The 20,864-nt window shown below is 31.3% G+C and overlaps 2 protein-coding genes across 2 annotated transcripts; one reads left to right on the top strand and one right to left on the bottom strand.

Moving 5' to 3' along the window:
- Positions 1-5,388, top strand: LOC146533381 (serine/threonine-protein phosphatase 2A regulatory subunit B'' subunit gamma-like). The gene is made up of 7 exons (XM_085194618.1): positions 1-337; positions 466-817; positions 984-1,155; positions 1,571-1,759; positions 2,212-2,348; positions 2,967-3,180; positions 3,735-5,388. The coding sequence occupies exons 1-7, from the start codon at positions 196-198 to the stop codon at positions 3,960-3,962; spliced, it is 1,434 nt and encodes a 477-aa protein (XP_085050744.1). The 5' UTR covers positions 1-195; the 3' UTR covers positions 3,963-5,388.
- On the bottom strand, positions 4,515-20,833 carry LOC146533380 (5-oxoprolinase). The gene is made up of 29 exons (XM_085194616.1): positions 20,698-20,833; positions 19,755-19,927; positions 19,232-19,423; positions 17,522-17,810; positions 16,681-16,882; positions 16,420-16,517; positions 16,206-16,313; positions 15,610-15,762; positions 14,993-15,132; positions 14,720-14,787; positions 14,206-14,339; positions 13,431-13,582; positions 13,010-13,146; positions 12,657-12,795; positions 12,229-12,361; positions 11,479-11,623; positions 10,983-11,130; positions 10,324-10,436; positions 9,908-10,083; positions 9,473-9,570; positions 8,995-9,105; positions 8,491-8,624; positions 8,020-8,131; positions 7,580-7,711; positions 7,078-7,170; positions 6,707-6,842; positions 6,248-6,355; positions 5,398-5,495; positions 4,515-5,227 (listed from the first exon to the last, which is right to left on the bottom strand). The coding sequence occupies exons 2-29, from the start codon at positions 19,917-19,919 to the stop codon at positions 5,081-5,083; spliced, it is 3,861 nt and encodes a 1,286-aa protein (XP_085050742.1). The 5' UTR covers positions 19,920-19,927; positions 20,698-20,833; the 3' UTR covers positions 4,515-5,080.
- Positions 20,834-20,864: the final 31 nt, after the last annotated feature.

Genomic DNA, 20,864 nt, shown 5'->3' with positions numbered 1-20,864 from the left:
TTTTGAGCTGCCAAATTAATTTGTTGATTGTTAATATTATTATATTTGTATCGTGATAAATTTTCTATTTTACGTTTAATTATTTTCTTTAGAACTTTGCCGTCAATTTTAAAATCAAATAGTTCAGGAGCAAGGAATAAACAATAACTTAACCTAATTAATTCCTAAATTTACTTGTTAAATATTTAACTAAAAATGTCCAATAAAGAAAACAAAAGTGTAGAAACTGGTACTAGCGATCTACTAAGCTCTTCTGCAACTGTAATGGATGAAGAAACCATAAAAATGAATGAAATGTTAAAAAATCGTTTAAGAAAATATATAAAAAAATTGGATGGTATGTAGTTTTTGAAATTTCATAGTTTTGGCATGGTGGCTTACACAAAATAAATATCATGTTCATGACTTGTACATTATAAAATATGTATTCATTATTGTTTTATTAAGTAACTGTTATTATTATAGAAACTCATATAAGCACTACCAAGGAAGAGAGTGAAAAAGTCGAACTTGAAACTTTTAAGCAACTCTACAAACCCAAACTAGAAGGTGATAAAAAGACATACAAAAAAATACCTAAATTCTACTTTAAATTGCCACGGCCCGATGATATTTTAGCCCAAAAACTTAGAGAAGAAACCCGTGCCCAATTTTTACAGAAGAAAAGCAAAGAATTGTTAGATAATGGTGAACTTAAATTTCTATGGAGCCTTCTTGAGAAGTCCAATGGAAGTTACAGTATGGCCAATAGTGATGAACTTACTATTGATTATTTGCAGTTTAAAAAAATTAGGGAAGAAGCTGGACTAAAATATAGGTAAATGCTTAATAAAATTTTAATTATCACTTTTTGTCCGCTGAATATAACAATGTAGGCAGAAAGAACCCAGTGTTGAAATATTTCATTGTCTCCTCTCTGCACAAATTTGATAAATGATGACTGTTGAATTATTAAGTAATCATAAAAATCAATCATATTTCAGTCCATACTTCACAGCAGAGGTATTTGGTCGTCTCCAAGCAGCGGAAGGTGGAGTTGGTCGGGTTAGAGGTGTATCATTGTTTAATTACGTAATGCGTAGAGTTTGGTTGCAGCAAACTAGGATAGGATTGTCCTTGTACGATGTTACTGGACAAGGATATCTTACTGAACATGTGAGTCGGTTTGTCAGTGTCATTTTTTTTAATATTATGTTAACATAATATGCTTTCACAACAAGACTAGACTTAACACAAACGGTTGTATGATGTATAAAATATACATATATATATATATATACCCCTTTGAAGGAATTAATTATTTTATTTTCCTCTCTGATAACAGTATACATTTAAAGAGGGAAATAGAGTGTCTTAACACTTTGCGCCTTCTGCCTACCTTATCACATATGACAAATAGTATGAAAATAAAAACTTGTAGAGCTATATCATAATCCTCATGTATTTGCTAAACTTATGTTTGTACATTTGCTAAACTTATTTACGGCATCAGTATTTTTCTATGAATGGATAATTTTACAAAGTAACAAATTTATCAAACATCACAAGCTAGTTTTTACAATTTCCACAGGACCTAGAAAGCTACATAGCCGAACTAGTACCGTCATTAGCAGCGCTCGATGGTCTAGATTCGTCATTTACCTCTTTCTACGTATGCACTGCTGCAAGAAAATTCCTTTTCTTCCTGGACCCTCTAAGAGTGGGGCGGGTTAGAATTAGAGATGTGCTGTCCTGCTCTTTCTTGGATGATTTGCTTGAGGTGAGAAGAAAATAGTATGTTATAATTTATATTGTATTTAAAATAGAAGGTTAGGACATCCCACACATCCTACATTCTTTATAAAGGATTATATGAAAGTTAGAAAAAGACTGTATGTCACACTTTTGTCCCTCTCTCGCAAACCCTGAAACTGAGGAACACCTTAGGATGAGAGATGTGCTGTCCAGCACTTTCCCGGATGATGTGTTAAGAAAGAGATAACTATATGTATTTAATATATTGTAATACTTTTTCCATTGTAAGGGATGTCCTACTCTTATTGTAATTATTTTATATATCATTTAAGTTCTAAGAATTTTGTGTAAGTAAAAATCTGTCATATATTTCTGTAGTAATCCTATAGTTTAAATAACAACAAATTAACTTTATAATAACAAATCAAACATTTTCATAAACGCTTATAATTATTTAATATATTTTGATAATTTAAGTTACGCGAGGAAGATCTGCCAATGGAATTGCAAGAACAGAACTGGTTTAGTGCCGCATCAGCTTTACGTGTATACGGACAGTACTTGAACTTGGATAGAGATCATAATGGCATGTTGAGCATTACTGAGTTAGCTGGGTAAGTTCCTTTGTAGCTTTTAGAAAATTCTATTTAGTAGTATTACATCCTATCTTCAGGTAGTAAGAGAGTATATTCTTCGGTATCATCTTATGATAGAGTTATTGAAACTGCTTAGACTTAAGAGTTTTGGTTTGTCCTTAAATATGTTCACTATTCAGCAGTGGTAATATATTAGATATTGTTGTAAATGTAATATGCCTGCCATAATGAAATCATGTGATCTTATATGAAGATTACAACACCTACACTCTTGTATTAAATAAGAGCATTTTTAAATAAATAATATATAGTTTAAAAAGAAACTAAACAGCATGCTTTTCTACACCAAGTAATACAAGTACCTTAGATTGTGCTCGGAGCTATAAATTGTATGATTGTTATTGTAGGCTCATAATTTATACCTTCGAGCTCAAATGGTTTACTGATAACCTCTGACGAGTTTCAATATTCAAGTCCTAGCTCCATCATCACACCAGCTTGTTGATACCATAACATTGTATTATCACCTAAGCTACCTATAACTGCGTAGCGTTTTAGTGTTACTAAAATCGTGTTAAAATGTATTTTATAGAAGAATTATATGTACATAATTGTATTGAATGTTGATAATTCCAGCTACGGTTCAGGCACACTGACGCGTGCGTTCCTCCAGCGTGTGTTCCAGCAGTGCCTCACGTACGACGGAGAGATGGACTATAAGACGTACTTGGACCTAGTGCTGGCGCTCGAGAACAGGAGGCAGCCGGCCGCGCTCGCATACCTGTTTAGGGTGTTAGATATAAACTCGCAGGGATATTTGGATGCTTTCACGTTGAATTATTTTTTTAAGGTACGTGGAATGGGCTAAGAAAAACTATTTCTTATTTTTTCCCTGCGGTTATCGTCCATGTATTTGATTCTATATATTTCATTTTCACCGTTTAAAAATTGTCCTGCTATAAGTAAATCTACAAAGGTATTAGAATGTCAGTATGTCAGTCATAAGACAGCATTATGTTAATTAGATGTACTGTGAGATGTACTTAAACTTGATACTAATGGAAGGAAAGGAGTTTTTTTTAATTAGAAAAGAATATTTGTGATTATTTAATCAATTTATTGCTATTTAGAAAACAGGCGTCCGGTCGTGGTGTAATGGCACAAGTTTGCGACCTTTAAACGCGACGGGTGGTGAGTTTGATTCCTACTCGAGAAAATGAAACATTACATTTTTTCATTTCCTTGGAGTGTCTTAGCACTAAGTTCCCATGCCCGACCTTCTGCCTATTCTGTTAAGTGCGGGATGCTTAAAAGAGTTAAATATCCTCAATAAATCAACGATTGATATTATTAAAGCCTTGTATTATAAAAGCAGTTGTTTTTAAAATATGTTATTTGTTACAGGCAATACAAGAACAAATGATAGCCCACGGCGCCGAACCTGTCAACTTCGACGACGTAAAAGACGAAATATTCGATATGATTAGACCTGAACACCCCTCCCGTATAACGTTACAAGATTTAGTTAGGAGTGGGCACGGACACACTGCTGTGTCCATATTGCTGGAGTTACATGGATTTTGGGCATATGAGAATAGGGAGGCTTTGGCCGCGGCTGGAGATCACGCCTGACATAATATGAAGTTTGACAAGAAAGTCGATATTCATTTAAAATGATGAAAAAGACGGTTTCAGCTTTTACCCGTATAGAAGGGTAGGCAGAGGGAACCTAGTGTTGAGATACACCATTCCCCACATATCGCGCAATCTCAAGATATTGTCGCCATGCTTTGTCTACCAGGGCGAGAGAATTTACAATCACTAAATAATTGTTTTGAAGTGGTCATGGACATACTGCATATCACTTGAATTACATGGTTTTTGGGCATAAGAGAATAGAGAGGCGTTGACTGCTGCAGGAGTCCCTGACATATGAAGATTGATAAGAAAGATGATATTTACTTAAAAATGATTTATCAAAATGCGGCTTGAGACTGATAAGTTGCAATAAATATAATTGAGTTAAATATATGTACGATGAATTTTGAATAATAATGCAATATATGGATAAAGTAGTGGTATAATCTAAGTCGTAATTTTATTCACCCACATCTCACATGGCATAATTTAGTACATTATAGGGTGTCTATATTATATATATCACAAGGGTAAATAAAAGACATATTAACAGATTAAACATTTATTTTAAAATATAACAATAGTAAACAATATAATATGATAAAAGTAATGATTATTATAACATGATTAAAAATATTTTTCTAAAACCTATTTTACAATATAACAAATGTATATAATATTATATTTCATTGTACTTAATATTTAAAGCTATAAAAAGAACACCATCGCCCATTATATGTGTTAATTAAAAAATTTTTAAAAATTTGACTATATTATTGTACTTACACTTTGTGCCTAGTGTATTATAAGTATATTACAAACAAAAGAAGCCGCAGAAATTACTGAAAAACTAAAACAAACAGCAATCATTTAAAGTAATTAACAAAGCTTAAGTTATGAATAGATTTTATTGTGAAAAATAACTCCACTATTCCTCTGTCTATTCCTTGATCAAACAAACTGTATAAAGACTTTGAAATATATAGACCAACACAGTAAAAGCAAGAAAAAAATACACAAAAGTTTAAGAAAATAAAGCTACAAAACACTAATTTAAATGATTACATACCATACCATTCTAATAACATTGAAGAAAAATAATAAAACTCTTATCAAACAGATTCTTGTGCACTTCTATACTCAAAAACGCTGCCTCGTTCCAGAAATTCACTATATATTTCATTTGTTTGTACGTTCGTTTGTTTCGTGTCTGGACGCCCATAGCCACCTCCACTTGGAGAATTCATTACGTATTTATCCTGAGAAACATAATAATATAGTTTTTTTTTCAGCTTTAACAGCAGCTTTAAGCAGGAACCTACTGTTAAGACCCTCCGTTCCCCTTTTCCGCCGAAATTGCGATGCATTATGTTTATGTATTTATTTGAGTGCAATAAAGTATATTTTTTATTATTATTAATATCCTCACCCCTGGCTTAGCTTCAACAGATGCCTTTCCTCCAAGATTGATCAATCTACCGTCAGCGCGTTGAAGTAGGTTGAGTCCTCTTTCTCCTGGTTCACCGCCTTTAGGAGAAGATTTTGTATTTAAATTATTTTATGTTAAATATACGAATTTAAAAGAGACGGGCAATAGGTAATCGAAATTGTTTTAATTTACATATCTCTCTATCTATATCTATCTCTCTTTATACTAGAATAATTTAAAGTTTTAATGTCATATGTAATTTTTTTTTTCTTCACGCTGTATCGTAGAGTAGGCAGAGGGGGTAAGGGACTCCCAGGTTGGGAGTCTAGTGTTAAGACACTCTATTAAACTACTTCCATTCCCCACTTTTCGCCGAATTCTGGAGGTTTTGTGTGTTGAACGGTGGAAATTCAATGCGATACTTTGCCTCGTTATTAGAGAAAATGAAAATATTTAATATTTAACGTATTTTTTCGATTAATAAAATTGACTAATCATGTACCACTAATTAAACAAAGTGATCAAAATGTCAGATTTTCTAAAATGTATTCTCGAATTCTTAATATGCGCGATTATTCGGTTCAAACAGTTACAATTAAAATACAGTGTGATTTTAAAAATTGCTAAAATAATTAATGTACAAATTATAAATTACTAACTATATAATCTATAGAGCGTAGGACATACTTAAAAATAAAATAAATAGAAATATAATGACTATTATGAAAGGAACAATAGTGTATATTTGTTATTAGATTTTTTCTGAAACACCAATAATTTTAAAATATTTTCAAGTTTAAAGTAAATCATGGTAACAAAATGTCTATTTAGATGAAAAATTTAATATTACCGTTCATCCCATAAGGCTGGAAAGATCTTCTCTCAGTCAGAACAGAGAGCTGTACTGATCTTCTGAACACTAATTCTCTTGTAATACCATCGCCCCCATTCCATTGACCTATAATGTTTTTTGTAATTCAATATAAAATTGCTTCAAAAATCTTAAAAAGTAAAATCATAAAATTACATAACATTTCAATTATTATTTATTGTTCTTCACATACTATGGTCTGGTTGTATAGAGTATAGACTCACGTATGGAATCGTTACATTTAAATTTCCAAATAAAATAATTTAATTGTATGAGAAAAGACATTATGTAATTATTTTTTTGCGTATCTTTTAACACTAAGTCCTGTGAACGCATAGGAGGGTTGTGTAAAGTGGGAATAAATTAAAATAAAGCGTTGCCAAAACCCCCATGAAGCATTTTTTTTCTTAATTTCTTTTTAAATCGTAAATGCCTCACCCCTTCCACCAGATCCGTCTCTCAAACTGAACTTAGTGACCAGTAATGGATATCTCGTCTCAACTATTTCAATATCAGTTATACGCGTGTTCGTCATGTGTGTGTGGACACCTCCTGCCCCGTTATAGCCGGGACCCTGAAATAAATGGGAAAAAATATATAAAATACTGTTAGTATTCTGCTATTTTGACAATTATTAGAGCTTCTTCTTAGACTGTAGATTGACGTTAGAATGGAATCCAAATAATATTTATAGTTTTGAAATTTCAAATGGAAGGAAAAAAATATAATTTTTTTTAAGCTTAAAATTAAAAATATTTTTTTTTTCAAAATAATCCTAATTATTATAAAATGATTACAATACAACTTACAGCACCACTACCACCGGCCACTGTTTCATAATAACCCCAATTCGCCTCTCCTAGGGTTAAATTGTTCATACATCCTTGAGATGCTGCACAGACCTGGTATAATCAATAAATCTCAAATAAATGAGAACTATGAAAAAAGCCACCTCAGAAATGATTTAAATGCCGTTTTTACTATTGTATTTTAGCAAATTTCCTTTAACATTTAGTGTTTGTTTTATTTTAATTGATTCATTAATAAAAAGGTTGTATCAGTTTTTTTCGACTAAATTGCTGTAAAATTATTGTATCAATGGATGAATGAATTGGCTGAAACTCACTATATATACATTGTCCCACTGTGTCATGACGGTCTTACTTTATTCAATTATTTTAACATTTAAAATACAGTATTTTAGCTCTTAACAGCTTCTGCCTTAGACATGATCATACAACTGAAAATTAAGGCCCCCTTTACCACAAAATAGAAACTACACAAATAATACATACAAATATAAACAATTACCTGGAAAGCTTTCAGCACAACATCTACAATACGTTGCGACGTCAACACATTACCACCAACCACCGCTGCGTGTTCTGAAGGATCTAGTATGGAGCCTTGTGGGATTATCACTTTGACTGGATTTAAACAACCCTGTATGCATAGAAATTAGATTATTATACTAAGTTATTTTACAGCTTCACGCTCTATCCCGCATATTGGGGTATAGGGAACATTAATGTGTTAAAACACTCTGTTCGTTATTCACTGTACCGACGTAAATAATTTATATATTACCAGTTCCTTTATGGAAATCGAATCCACAACAACCACGTTTATATACTCAGATCGGTTAAGTCTTCATCCCAGTTTTGTATAAGAAAGACAGAAAACCGGTTAGGCAAAGGGAGGAATGAGGAAGATGTACAAGAAATACGTCAATATAAAAAAAGTAAGAAAACCTGATTCAAAGGCACGTCGTATCCAACCATACAACGCAAGCAATATATAAGAGCTGATAGTGTTATCGCCCGGGGCGCGTTCAGGTTACCCCATACTTCTACTCCGGTGCCCCTAAAAATATAAATATGAGTATGTTATTATAAAAAGTTATTAAATTAAAATTAAAGAATATGATGCATATTTAATAAAAAATCTGACGTTTTAGAAAATTATAACACTTTTCAAGTACACTGTACTTACAAAAAATTACTTTATTTTCATTACTTACAAAAAATAATACAAATCAAAAAGGAGAAGGATCGATACGTTTTTATATTTTGACATTATTATTTGACATTCTTTTTCTTTTACTAAACATAAAATTAAAATTTGACACAAAAAAAACAAAAAGTAAAAATTAATTTACATAAAAAAGCCTCTTATCGGACCACAAAATAATAACAAGTAACAATAAATCCTATATAACTTACATAAAATCGCACACAGCACTACCTAGTTCCTTATCAAGAGTGACTGTTAGTGTGATGGGTGTACCATTATCCATGTACTCAGTTGCTTTTAGTATTGCTGAACCCGTTTTCTCTATTGCTTTTTTTGCTATTTCCTATGATATATAATATGTTGTAATTATATAAATAAATCATTATTTTAAAGTAAATTTAAAGCTGAGTTGTTATTTACAATACTGTCAATTGTTCCACTACGCCATAATAAACTTATGTCAGATTTATGATCACTATAATAACTTACAGTAGAACTAAAAATATCAAAATGTTTAATACAAGACCACATAAATAAGATTGATTACAATTAAAATAATAAAAGATTTAAACTTTAATCATTTATTATTTACCCACCCTATTTTTCATAACTTCACGCTTATCCCGCATAGAGCAGGGTAGGCAGAGGTAAACTAGTGTTAAGCCGCTCTTTAAAGTAAGAGAAAGCGCTATACTTAAGAATGATGAACATACCTTCAACATATCTCTGACAGCTAATTCAGCATTTTTCTGTATATGCCCCATGTACGCTTGTACGACGTCTAAATTGTATTCGTCAATTAATTCAGTTACTAGCTGAATTCCCTGTTATACAAAGAAATCCTAATTGTTTATTATTATTCTAATAAATATAAAATTATTATAAAAAAAATGTGTTGAAATAAGTAATTATTATGTTACAAGTAACTAGCAGTTACTTGTAACATAATAATTTAAATGCAATTGTTTCAATTCAAATTTTAATGCAATTTTCTTTAGCTTAAAAATACAAATAAATGTTATTGGTGTAAATGAATGCATAAATAAATATACCCAATTGTTTTACTCAGCACGGCTTTATTATGTTTTAAAGATAATAGATTATGTTTTATAGATAATAGATTTTTTTTGCTTGTAAGAATAACAAACATATTGATATTCTTACAAGCAAAAAAAATTAGAAATGCTTTACCCGTTGGTTAGCAGCGACCTGCGCCTTTAAATCTGACAAATTGTCACTCAGGTTTCTTGTTCCAGAACATCCCGTTATTTTCCCTGGCTTCATTAGTTCTGAAATATATTTTATTGTTATACATTTGTGTATAAAACTATTCTATATTAATATTGATTAAACTAAAATCTATTTTTACAGTTTTTGTGAACACTGATAAATTTTGCTTATGGTTGTCCTTGACAGATAATAATATTACACTACTTCACTTCCACATTATTACTAAATAACAATTTAAAAAGGCCAGTCGTGTGTCGTAGAATCACAAGCATGTGACTGTAAACGCGACCGGTCATGGTTTCGATTTCCACCCGGTAAATGAAATATGACACCAATGGTGTCGTCGCACAACGCGATTCGCGTGTTCGTCCACTTTAAGCACTTAATAATTCTTACCCTCAACCAATTCCTTTTCTTTAAAAACCCCTCCATCCACTAAAAGCATGGATCGGAAGGCGGCGCCCTCTTGCGCTAGAGTGGTAGAGTGCGGAGGCATAGAGCCCGGCGTTAAACCCCCAATGTCCGCGTGATGTCCCCGGGATGCCACGAAGAAGATCGGCCTTTTGCTGGAGCTAGGATTTTTATTTTTTAATTAATTATTTGTTTTGTTGTTTTTAAGTTCACGCTGTATCCCGCTTATAGCAGGGTATTAGTAGATACAATATGGACAACGAGTTGTGACCGTCCTGAAGTTAACTGTAAAGTGTCTGCGCAGATTTGATTTGAAGCTTTTTTTTTATTTTTAATTATATTCTTCTCGAGTGAACAACACACAAAAGTTCAGAATGCCTAATCGTACTATACACACTTACTTATGAAAAACTGGAGTGATGACAGTTAGATCTGGTAAATGTGAACCTCCCGCTTTTGGATGATTTGCCAATAGTACGTCTCCTGGTTTAAGTGTATCGCCACGCACTTTAATCTGTTGAAAGTACAAATATTATTACGTATTACACTTATAGTAAGTAATTTTTGATTATTTAGTTTTACTTGAATTTTGTTATATTTTAACACAATTATTCTTTAAGACTTTGCTGCGTATTTAAATAGAAATAAATAAATATTCTAATTTCAGGAGGTAATTCTCACAGTACTGGGTTCAAACCTAACACAACACAAGCTAAAAACACATAACATTTATAATATAAAGAACGAACTCTAGAAAAAGGAGCGTAACACTACATACTCTCTACAGAAAAGATCGATTTCCTGTATATCAGCCAAATGTATCGGAAAGCGAGGCGCGTAAAACACCAGGCCAATATCGGGGCCGAAGAGCCCACAGGAGAAGTAAAATCTTTCTTTAATATTGGCTGACATAAAATATTAGGTCAGTCGTGGCGCAGGGGCAGTTTGTGATTGTAACTGCGACTGGTTGTAGGTTCGATCCCCTCTCGAGGAAATGAAATATTTATTTAAATTTGACAGCGTGAAGCTGAACTTTTATTTGATATATAAAATAACTTACCTGATATTGAACAGTCTCCTGCATAGCGCCCAAATGAACCGGAATGTGAGGCGCGTTGGACACTAAGCCACCATCGGGGCCGAATAATGCACATGAGAAATCTAGTCTCTCTTTTATATTCACTGATATTGATGTTCTTTGTAACACCCTGTACAAACAATATGATCTGGTGTTGAAATATATGTATATTAAAAGCCAATTTCCAAACTGTGGCTGGTTAGTGGCGGATAATTAAAATAATTCTCGCAAACACTACGCCAGTGCGCCTTAATTTTCTCATGCTTGATGGTCCAAAATTTCATGAAAAAATATTGCAAACTATAATTTGAAAAAAAAATACAAAGGACGCCATAAAATTTTAAAATAGGGCATATAATCACTTTCTAGAAAAATTATAAGTTGTAGAAATTGTGGGTACTAGTTAGGCTACTTTATTTAGAGGTTGCGATCATCGATATCACAATTAGTATATTACTTTTTAGAGTTATATTCTTACCTGCCCATTTGTTCAGCGATCGACATGAAACGATGAGAGAATATGCTCAGTTGTATGGAATCAAGGTCCGCCGTAACCATTTTAGACTTTCCCGCGCCCATTGTAATACGAATATCGCCATATTTTGTTATTTCTGCCTTACAATCTAAATACATAAAAAGTAGTTGATAGTAATAACAAGAATAATTTTAAAAATTCTAACTTTAAATACGTGTCAATTACCTGGGCCTATATAATATATGTTTCTTTCAGAAATGTTAACGAGAATATAACTGTTTAAATTAAAAAAGACTAATAGTTTCCGAAAAGTTTTGTAAATAACACACACTTACGAAACTTGGCAAACATGCTTGGAAAATCGATCATCCTATTTAAACATTATCAAATTCCAATAATAATCATAACCTTCTTTTTATAAAGTCGAGTAAAAATATATTATGTGAAGTACACTGTAAATAAAACAATGAGTATGGCAAATGTAGAGTTTATCCATATCCATATCCATTTTCAATTCATAAAGTTACAATTCACAACGTTCTAAAGAAATTCCATTTCAAAAATATTTTAAACAACCTTTTAATGTCCATATTATAATAACCGCTTACTTGGATTCGAAATTTAATTGAAATGTGTTTTATAGGTATTTAATTAAGTTTTTTTTTTTGATAATCATATTAGTCATATCACACATCAATATATTCTGATCGATTTTTATATCGATAAATGTTGTTTTTTATATACAACACATACCAGGTTCCACAAGTATAGTGGACAATTTATCCATAATAATCGCTGGTCCAAAGATCTCTTGTTCTGGGAGGAACTTCTCTAATAAATATATAGCGGTGTCTTGATAGCCACCTTCGAAATATACTTTCACGACCTATAAAATTATAAATTTTTTTTTATATTTAATACTTACAATCTAAACAATCCTGTGTTTTCCGATTATTTTTATCTTTTTCTCCTTTTGTGTTTATTCATATTGTTGTAATAAAGTATAAATAAAGGAATATTCTTCAAATAATTTAAATAATAACCACAAAAAAAAACTTATTCAGAATAAAAGTGATATTTCAAATTTAGTAAAATAAAAAATATATATGGAAAATAGGTACAAGCCGAATGTCTGTAAGTCTTTAGCTGAAAATAAAATTAACAAATAAAAACTAAGTTACCTTTTCCACGCTGGGTTTGATTCCCTTACCGCTAGAGGGTGCTATTTCGTTAGCCACTTCACTCTTACCGATACCACGAACTCGGACATCATCTATGTAGATTTTATTGGATAATGTGAAACCGAATTCGTTTTTGTATCTAAAATGTGAAAAAAATAATAGATTATAATAATTTATAAGTAATAAATAATTTTATAAAGAAATTTGTTCACGTTCTAATTAGAAGCATTTTAAAATTTGAACATGGTGGGGCTCAAACCCGCTCCTGTTGTGTGCCGTCAACTAATTTTTTTCAACCATATATGATTTAAACTTACAAATCATAAATTTATAAGGGCAGATTAAAAACATACCTATTAACAAATGAAGTATAGAAGTCCCCATGCTTAGTGCCATTCCCTTTTGCCGGTGGCACCATAAGTGCGAAGTCTGTTCCCAAGTAACGCATATGTAGGTATGGCTCGACTACTATTTGGCTGTCCTTGAAACCCTAGAATTAATATTGAATTATTGCTTTATAGCATAAAATATAATAAAATGTTAGATTTTTTTTAATAAGTATTTTTACATATATTATATTTTTTTTTATAATTCTGAACATAAATAGTTATATCTGTTGTTATAAATTTTACCATACTTTAAAAGTTTATAAGGAAAATCTCATATATAACTGATATATTTGATTTTCAATAAAAATCTTACAAAGCAGCTCTTAATTTCAAAATAATGTTTTTTGAAGTAAACACAATATTTGTATTCATCCATTTCTCTTACCTGACTTTTCAACTTATCTTTACACGCTTCACCCAATTTATCCAATTGTTCATCTAATTTGTCAAAATTATCAGTATTATATTCCACAGCACAAGGTTCCTGAGCTTCTTGCACTACGTCAGCTAACGCCATGCCGTAAGCTGAGAGGATACCTAAAGAATAAGGAAAGTAAGTAAGGAAAATAGTAAGTAGTACTGTAAACGCGACAGGCGGGTTCGATTTCCAGTCGAGGACTTGAAATATTTAATATTTTCACTCCCACTGGCAACGAGGTTCAAGATTAGGCAGAAAGTGGGGAGCGGAAGTGTCTTAATAGGATCGGAGTGTCTTAACACTAGGTTTCCAGGTCTCCTCCGCCTATCCTGCTTTGTGCGAGATACAGCGTGAAACTGAATTAAAAAGATAGGAAGCTGAATTCCAATATCTATACTATAATATCTATACTAAAGCTATACTAAAGCTATACTAAAGCTATACTAAAGCTATACTAAAGCTATACTAAAGCTATACTAAAGCTATACTAAAGCTATACTAAAGCTAAAGAGTTAGTTTGGTTTAATGCAATAATCTCAGTTACTACTTATAGAAATTAAAGAAAAAAAATGTGTGTCTTTTTATCGAGGAAGTATGCTATAGGGTATAATATTACATATATAATAATCGTTTCGATGTAATCCGTTGCATCCGCGTTCAGAGTTACTGTTATCTTTTTCCGTATTTGACTACAGTCAAATACAGACAAAGCAAGTTGTAAGTACTAGTATATAATAATAACCTGCATATTTATGCGTGAAAACAGTAGAAATCCCCAGTTGTTTTGCAACCGCGCACGCGTGCTGCCCGCCTGCACCACCGAAACACGCTAATGCGTGATCGCGGGAATCGTGGCCGCGGGAAGTCGTTAGCGCCCTGAAATGTGTTTTGTGTTACAGAAAATAATTGCTGTTATATATCGTTTTTATTTCTATGTATGTTCAAGTGCTAATATTTTATATTAAGTAAGACATATGTTTCTTTTTTAATATAATTTTTCATATAAATTATAAAAAATATAAATTTCAGCTGTGAAATTTAACGCTGCGCTTTTGTCCCCAATCTCCAGACAATATATTCAATAAAATAAGACCCAAAAAAAAGAAGTTCTTACGTATGAACAAATTATTAAAAAAATGAACAATCCTCTTACATATCATCTAAATCTCAAAATCTGTATTATTAATTTACTTATTTAGTTTACTTAAAAGAGAAAACGCAGTGTATTGACACTAGGTACGCTACAAATATATTACCTAATTGGTCGGCACATAGCTTCGTTTGCAATAATAATGAATCCCATTGCAACTTCTTCCATAGTCATCTAAAACATCAAATATGGTTTATATTAACTTATTTTGATTATATATCTTAAAAATAGGCAAATACATATACAATAAAGAATCAATCAGTTAAGTAACCTAACAATACGTTTTGTCTAACCAGAGAAAGAAAACAACCTGTATACCCAAAAACAAAAAAACTGTTTTTTTCTCATTACATAATAATAATAATGTAATAATAATTACCTCTTTACCGCCATCTTGTTTCAAAAAGATGTTGATTTCATTTGTCAACTTTTTGAAAGCATCAGTAGTCGCGTCTTTATCTAATGATTCGTTCTCATTGGGACCAAATATTTTTGGAAAATATTCAGGAAGGAGACGACCTGGTGAAAGCGAAAGAATGAAATGGAGAAACATTTAGATATGTTTTAATTCTAATTAAAGTTTTATTTGTACTAATAACAATTTAAATAATAATATTATATACTATATTAATGTGATGTAAGTTTTAAAAAAGGTTCAATTTATGAAATGAAGATCAAAAAATTTAAGTTCTAATTCATGAAAACTATTAATTTACTTTAAAAAATGCAATAAGTGTTTTTACACTTATTGCATTTTTTATTTTAAAGCTAAGAAACATATTAAATTCTTTATTCTTTTCGCCTATCCGTTTTATATCGTTTCCAATCCATTCCTATAAGTACAGCTAAAAAAACGTTTATAAAGAACATTTATAAACAAATCATGTAGATAAGACCATTGATGACAGGTAGCGTGACAAAAGAGACATCCCGTTATCCCGATAGAAATAAAACGTGAAGCTAAAACAAAACAAACATCCACAAACGCATAAATACCCAATAATAAATTCGCATCAGTGACTGTAAGCGGGCCTCCCTTTCTGTAGCAGGTGGGTCCGGGTTCGGCTCCCGCGGACTCAGGACCCGTCACGAACAACCCCGATCTGAATGTCAACATTGAACCACCGCCGGCTGCTACTGTGTTTATATCTGTAATATATGGAAATCATGTTTAAGTAAAAAAAAATAATTAATCAATACTACATTAAAAATATAAGACACTGATTTTTTTATTTTTTTGTCTCTTTAACTGTTTAGCTGTGCGTTTGTTAACGCTAATAGCTAAACCGATTTAATTGCTTTTTTAAACCCCAACAATTAGTGTTCATTTTATTGTAATCAATTCAAAAATAAAATAAAAAAGTATATTAGTTTAATTAATTTTGGTCGACAAAAGTGAACTTTTTAAATATACACAGTACATAGTTCAAGCGAGGGAGCCCTGAGTATCACTAATAAATTAATAAAATAATTAAGTTATTGTGCTTCAGTGAAACGCCTGACTGTACATGCGATGGTTAAGAGTTCGATCCCCAGTTAAAGTATTTAATTTCATTATTAAAAACGCTCTTTAAAAGAAAAAACATTCTTACCTAACTGCGGCGCTTGTATAGTTACACCCGCCGTAGTAGCTTCGTGTACATGTTCTAAAGCGCCTGCGTATCTAGAAACGTCTGTAGATGTTCCACCCATATCGAAACCTAATAATAAAGATAGAAAAAATAAAGAACCTAAACTTATTATCAATATGTTTGCCAGTTTCTGTTCATTTGAAAATATATTTTTAAGAAAATATTTTTTGGTTACCTATAACTGGCAACCCAGTATCCTTATTATAAGAAGTCATCGCATAACCCACCACTCCACCTGCGGGACCAGACAATATAGCGCGAGACCCGTTGAACCTACAAAATAAAATGGAATAAGAAATTTAGAGATTTTATAAAATTCATATGTTAAGTGATGTTTTACTTTATAAAAGAACTCACAACCAGACAATATTTATAAAATATATATATTTTATTCAATAATTAATATTTTTTCTAATCTAATAAATAAGTTACTCACAAATCCATAGGCGTCAATCCTCCATCAGACTGCATGAACAACACATTAGAGCCTTTCAATTTATTACTGAATCCACTAGAAAATCCTTTTAAATATTCCCTTATATGTGGAGTCAAATAAGCATCGGCTGATGCAGTGAAACCACGCGGTACCATCCTTATCATAGACATGACAGAGTGAGATAACGATACTTGGTTGAAACCTGCATGAAAGAGATGGAAATATAATAAATTTTATTGGTTTTTTTAAACACATCATTTTCAATATTTCTTGCATTGTGCAGATATTGCTTATAAAACAAAGGTACCAAACATTTGGTTTTGTCTTACCAAATATACAAAATGATAAATTTATGTTATACAAGCTTATTATTCATTTAAATCAGCTTCGAATTTACAGTCAAACAGATACTGTGGTAGACCAACGCCCAATGTTAATAATCAATCCTAATCCATAAATTGCAACCATAGATTGAAATAGACAGAGATGGAAGATGGCATGCAGGTTAGTGATTGGATAGACATGTCGGACAATACAAGATTGACGTTAACTGGAGATAGGAGATACATTATTAATATTGGGCGCTAATCATAATGATATTAACAATATGATCATCTAAATTACAATATTATATCCTATCTGTTACTATAATTATTATTATTGCAGAAATTCTATGTGCTAATGCAGCTTTTACTTTTTACTAAAATTCAATTACATAAATTAATACATTTTTGTATTAAATCTTCTAATTATTAGACAAGATATTAAAGGACAAAGAAAATTACCAAAAGGTTCAAAAGAAAGTTTATCTTTACTTGAAAAGATTGTAAAAAAATATTACCTAATTCCTCAGCAATCTTGCCTATCCTTACTTCATGGTCCCGATACGTATAACTATGAGCCAGAACAACCGCAATGCTATCTATGCCTTTCTCTCTTAAAGCTTCTAGATCTTTCCTTACCGCTTTCTCATCTATGTCCTTGATTACTAGCATTTTTTGACCTGTAGTCCCATAGACTTCCTTCCAATTCAAATTAGATTTATCAATTTGGCAGTTATCTAATGCGGGTATGACTCGACAATCAACTTCTATTACTTGAGTATATAAGACACCTGGACGTTTTATATTCTGAAAGCAGAATAAAAATATCCATTATTCAAATTCGAAATTTCAGGAATTAGAAATTACATTATCATCAATTCTTTATGACTCTATCCACGCCAGGCGTAAATTAACTAATCTTAAAATAATACTTTTCAAGCCAGCTACATTTATGTTTAAGTTTTATCTTCTCTTCATTCTAATTATTAAATTACTTTTAACCCGAATGAATAGGGATTTTCACGTAATATAAGGGTAATTAATATATATTTTTAGAGGGCAGTCGTGGCGCAGGGGCACAAGCGGCCGACTGGAAACGCGACAGGTTGTGGGGTCTCGATTCCTACTAGAGGAATAGGTAACATATTTTATATTTTTATTATATCATATTTTTATTTCCTCGCTCTGGAAACGAGGCAGAAGTGTGGCGTACCGCCACCCAACACGCCATGCCTCAAGAATTCGGCGGAAAGTGGGGGACGGAATTGTGTTGACAGAAACGGAGTATCGTAACACTAGATTCCCAGCAGGGTAAACAGAGGGAACTGTCTACCCTGCTATAAGTGGAATGCAGCGTGTAGCTAAAGAAAATACTATATATAAAGTAAAAAAATACATATCAAGTAGTTCACCAATGACGTAAGTTACTCACTAAGAACTACAACTACTTTAAAATAGAATTGTGACGACATTACATTAATAGGTGTGTATAATATAAACAATAGCTAATAAAAAAACTAATAAATATATATTATTATTTTTATTGTGAACACAAAATTACAATGTTGTAAATCTAGTAAAATGTTTCCCTCTACATTAAGACTATTGAAATCTAAATGAAGATCGATATAAGGTCATCAGTTTTAATGTTTCTCCTTTAAAGAGTTTCATTAGTGACAGCAAATCTATCCTTTATCCTTTTTCTTCATTTATTAGTTAAATTTGTTTTTAAATTACAATAGTAATTAAACACATATTACAAAAGTAGTTTTAATTACAACTGTAATTATAACTACCTACCAAGATTTTGTTTAAAATATATTTCCCCGATAGGCTTCTTATACCGCAGCCATTACATGGGTTGTCATAGAAAAAAAGTCAGCACAATTTTTTTTTAAATGTAAACGGATCTTCCTCGCCAATCCTTGCCATATTTTTATTCCGACCACTAAATGTGCCATCACACTTCTGTCAGTTTTAAAATAAAATAAATTGATAGTAATATGTTGTTACAGTTTGCATTGATTTATTTTACTCAAAATTTAAACAATTGTGGGAGTAAAAAATAATAAACAATAGAAATTGAACCCAGGACCATCTCATTGATTCAGTATGATTACAATTATAACTGCACAAAAAATAGTTTTCCTAATAATTTAAAGGACTTCAAGCTCAAACACTGATTTAGCATAAATACTATCAAAATTATTTATATGAAATTAACTCACCAATTGAAATATATGAGGCCTAGCTTGATTACCTATGTACAGTAAATCCTTAAATCCTTTATTTATAACAAGTGCCATTTTGGCACCTTTCCTTTCTAATAAGGCATTTGTGGCTACTGTTGTTCCCATTCTAATTGATTCTATGAGTGATGAGTTCACTTTGCCATCTTTATCAAGGGCTTTACCTGTTTCCTACAAATTATAAAAGAGTATTTAAATAAAAAATATTTTGATAAATTTGATGTAAAGAAATGTACAGTAAATGTAAGTCAATTATGTTAACATTTCACACTTTTTACATCTAGCCATATAGCAGGGACAACTTAGTCGACACTAGCTTCTCCATTCTGCTCTATCCACCTGTATTCAAGACATTACATACACAAGCTGTACTGTACTGAGGACACACAGAGCTCCTACAGGCTTCAATTTACTTGTTTGAAATAAAATAGTAATATCATAATTTATTTAACATTCTTTTTTTATTTTTCTATTAGAACTCATGTAAAGTTTTCTAGTATACCTCTTGTAAAATTCTCCTTATAGCTTCTCTAGGCGCATCATCATAGTTTTGCGGATCTACTGATAATAATTTCATTACACAAATTTTTCCATTTGGACATCTTGCATAAACATCTGTAAAGGTACCTCCTCTATCAATAGCAAACTGAAATCCTTTTGAGCCCATTTTATTACCTTAAACAGAATAAAAATTTACCTATTAAAAAGAAATAAACATAATTATTTAAGTAACAAAAATGATGAAAAAAATATTAAGCAATGAATATATGTATCATACCTGTACTTTTAAGTAAAGAAATACCAAAGCCGACATTAGAATTCAATTAAGTCTTATCATTGTTATATTTATATTTTGATAAAAGAACAAATAAATGCCTTGTGAGATGAGATGACATAAAATAAAGCTGCTACTGTCTTGTTGAAGGTTCAAGGAAAATGCTAACTTGCTGAATCATTATTAGATACTATAATTTTAAAGTTATTAGTATGTGAAATGTTCACTTTTTACAAATTTATTTTACAAGGACTATTTTTTTTCAGCTTCATGCTATATCCCACATACAGAGTGCAGGGTGCATGGTAGGCAGACGCATCCTAGTGTTAAGACACTCCGTTCCCCACTTTCTGCCGAATTCCGGAGGCATTGCGTGTTGAGTGGCAGAACTCAACGCCAAGGTCTATTTAATTATACATATTAATGCAAAATGAATAGTTCTTTCGTTTTCTAATTAATTCCATGAACATTTATTTAAACAACAATTTATAATAAGATTATAAAAATTGTAGCAAAAAAATATTACGACAAAATTATTGTAAGAAATGAGAATTTTTTTATATATAGCACATAATATACATACGATTTATAAGTAATACTAGACGTACATAAGTGAGTACAGTAAAGATTTTTTATTATTGTTTATTTTAATAAGTTAAATAATAAATACCTCATGAACGACTTGTGTCAATATTCCAATAGAAATAGATAAATGCTGCAAGTTTTTACATTATTTGTAAATGTCAAATTTCTTATCAAATTGATAAAGTTAACTTGTTTTTAAAATCCTTCAGATCTTCAGAAGGTATTACACTTCAATACGCAACTTAATATAAG

Source organism: Heliconius melpomene, chromosome 12 (genome assembly GCF_056956725.1).
Source record: "Heliconius melpomene rosina isolate 202511_hmr_F chromosome 12, ASM5695672v1, whole genome shotgun sequence".
Taxonomy (NCBI): Eukaryota; Metazoa; Arthropoda; class Insecta; order Lepidoptera; family Nymphalidae; genus Heliconius; species Heliconius melpomene.
This window is presented reverse-complemented; position numbering and strand designations above follow the sequence as displayed.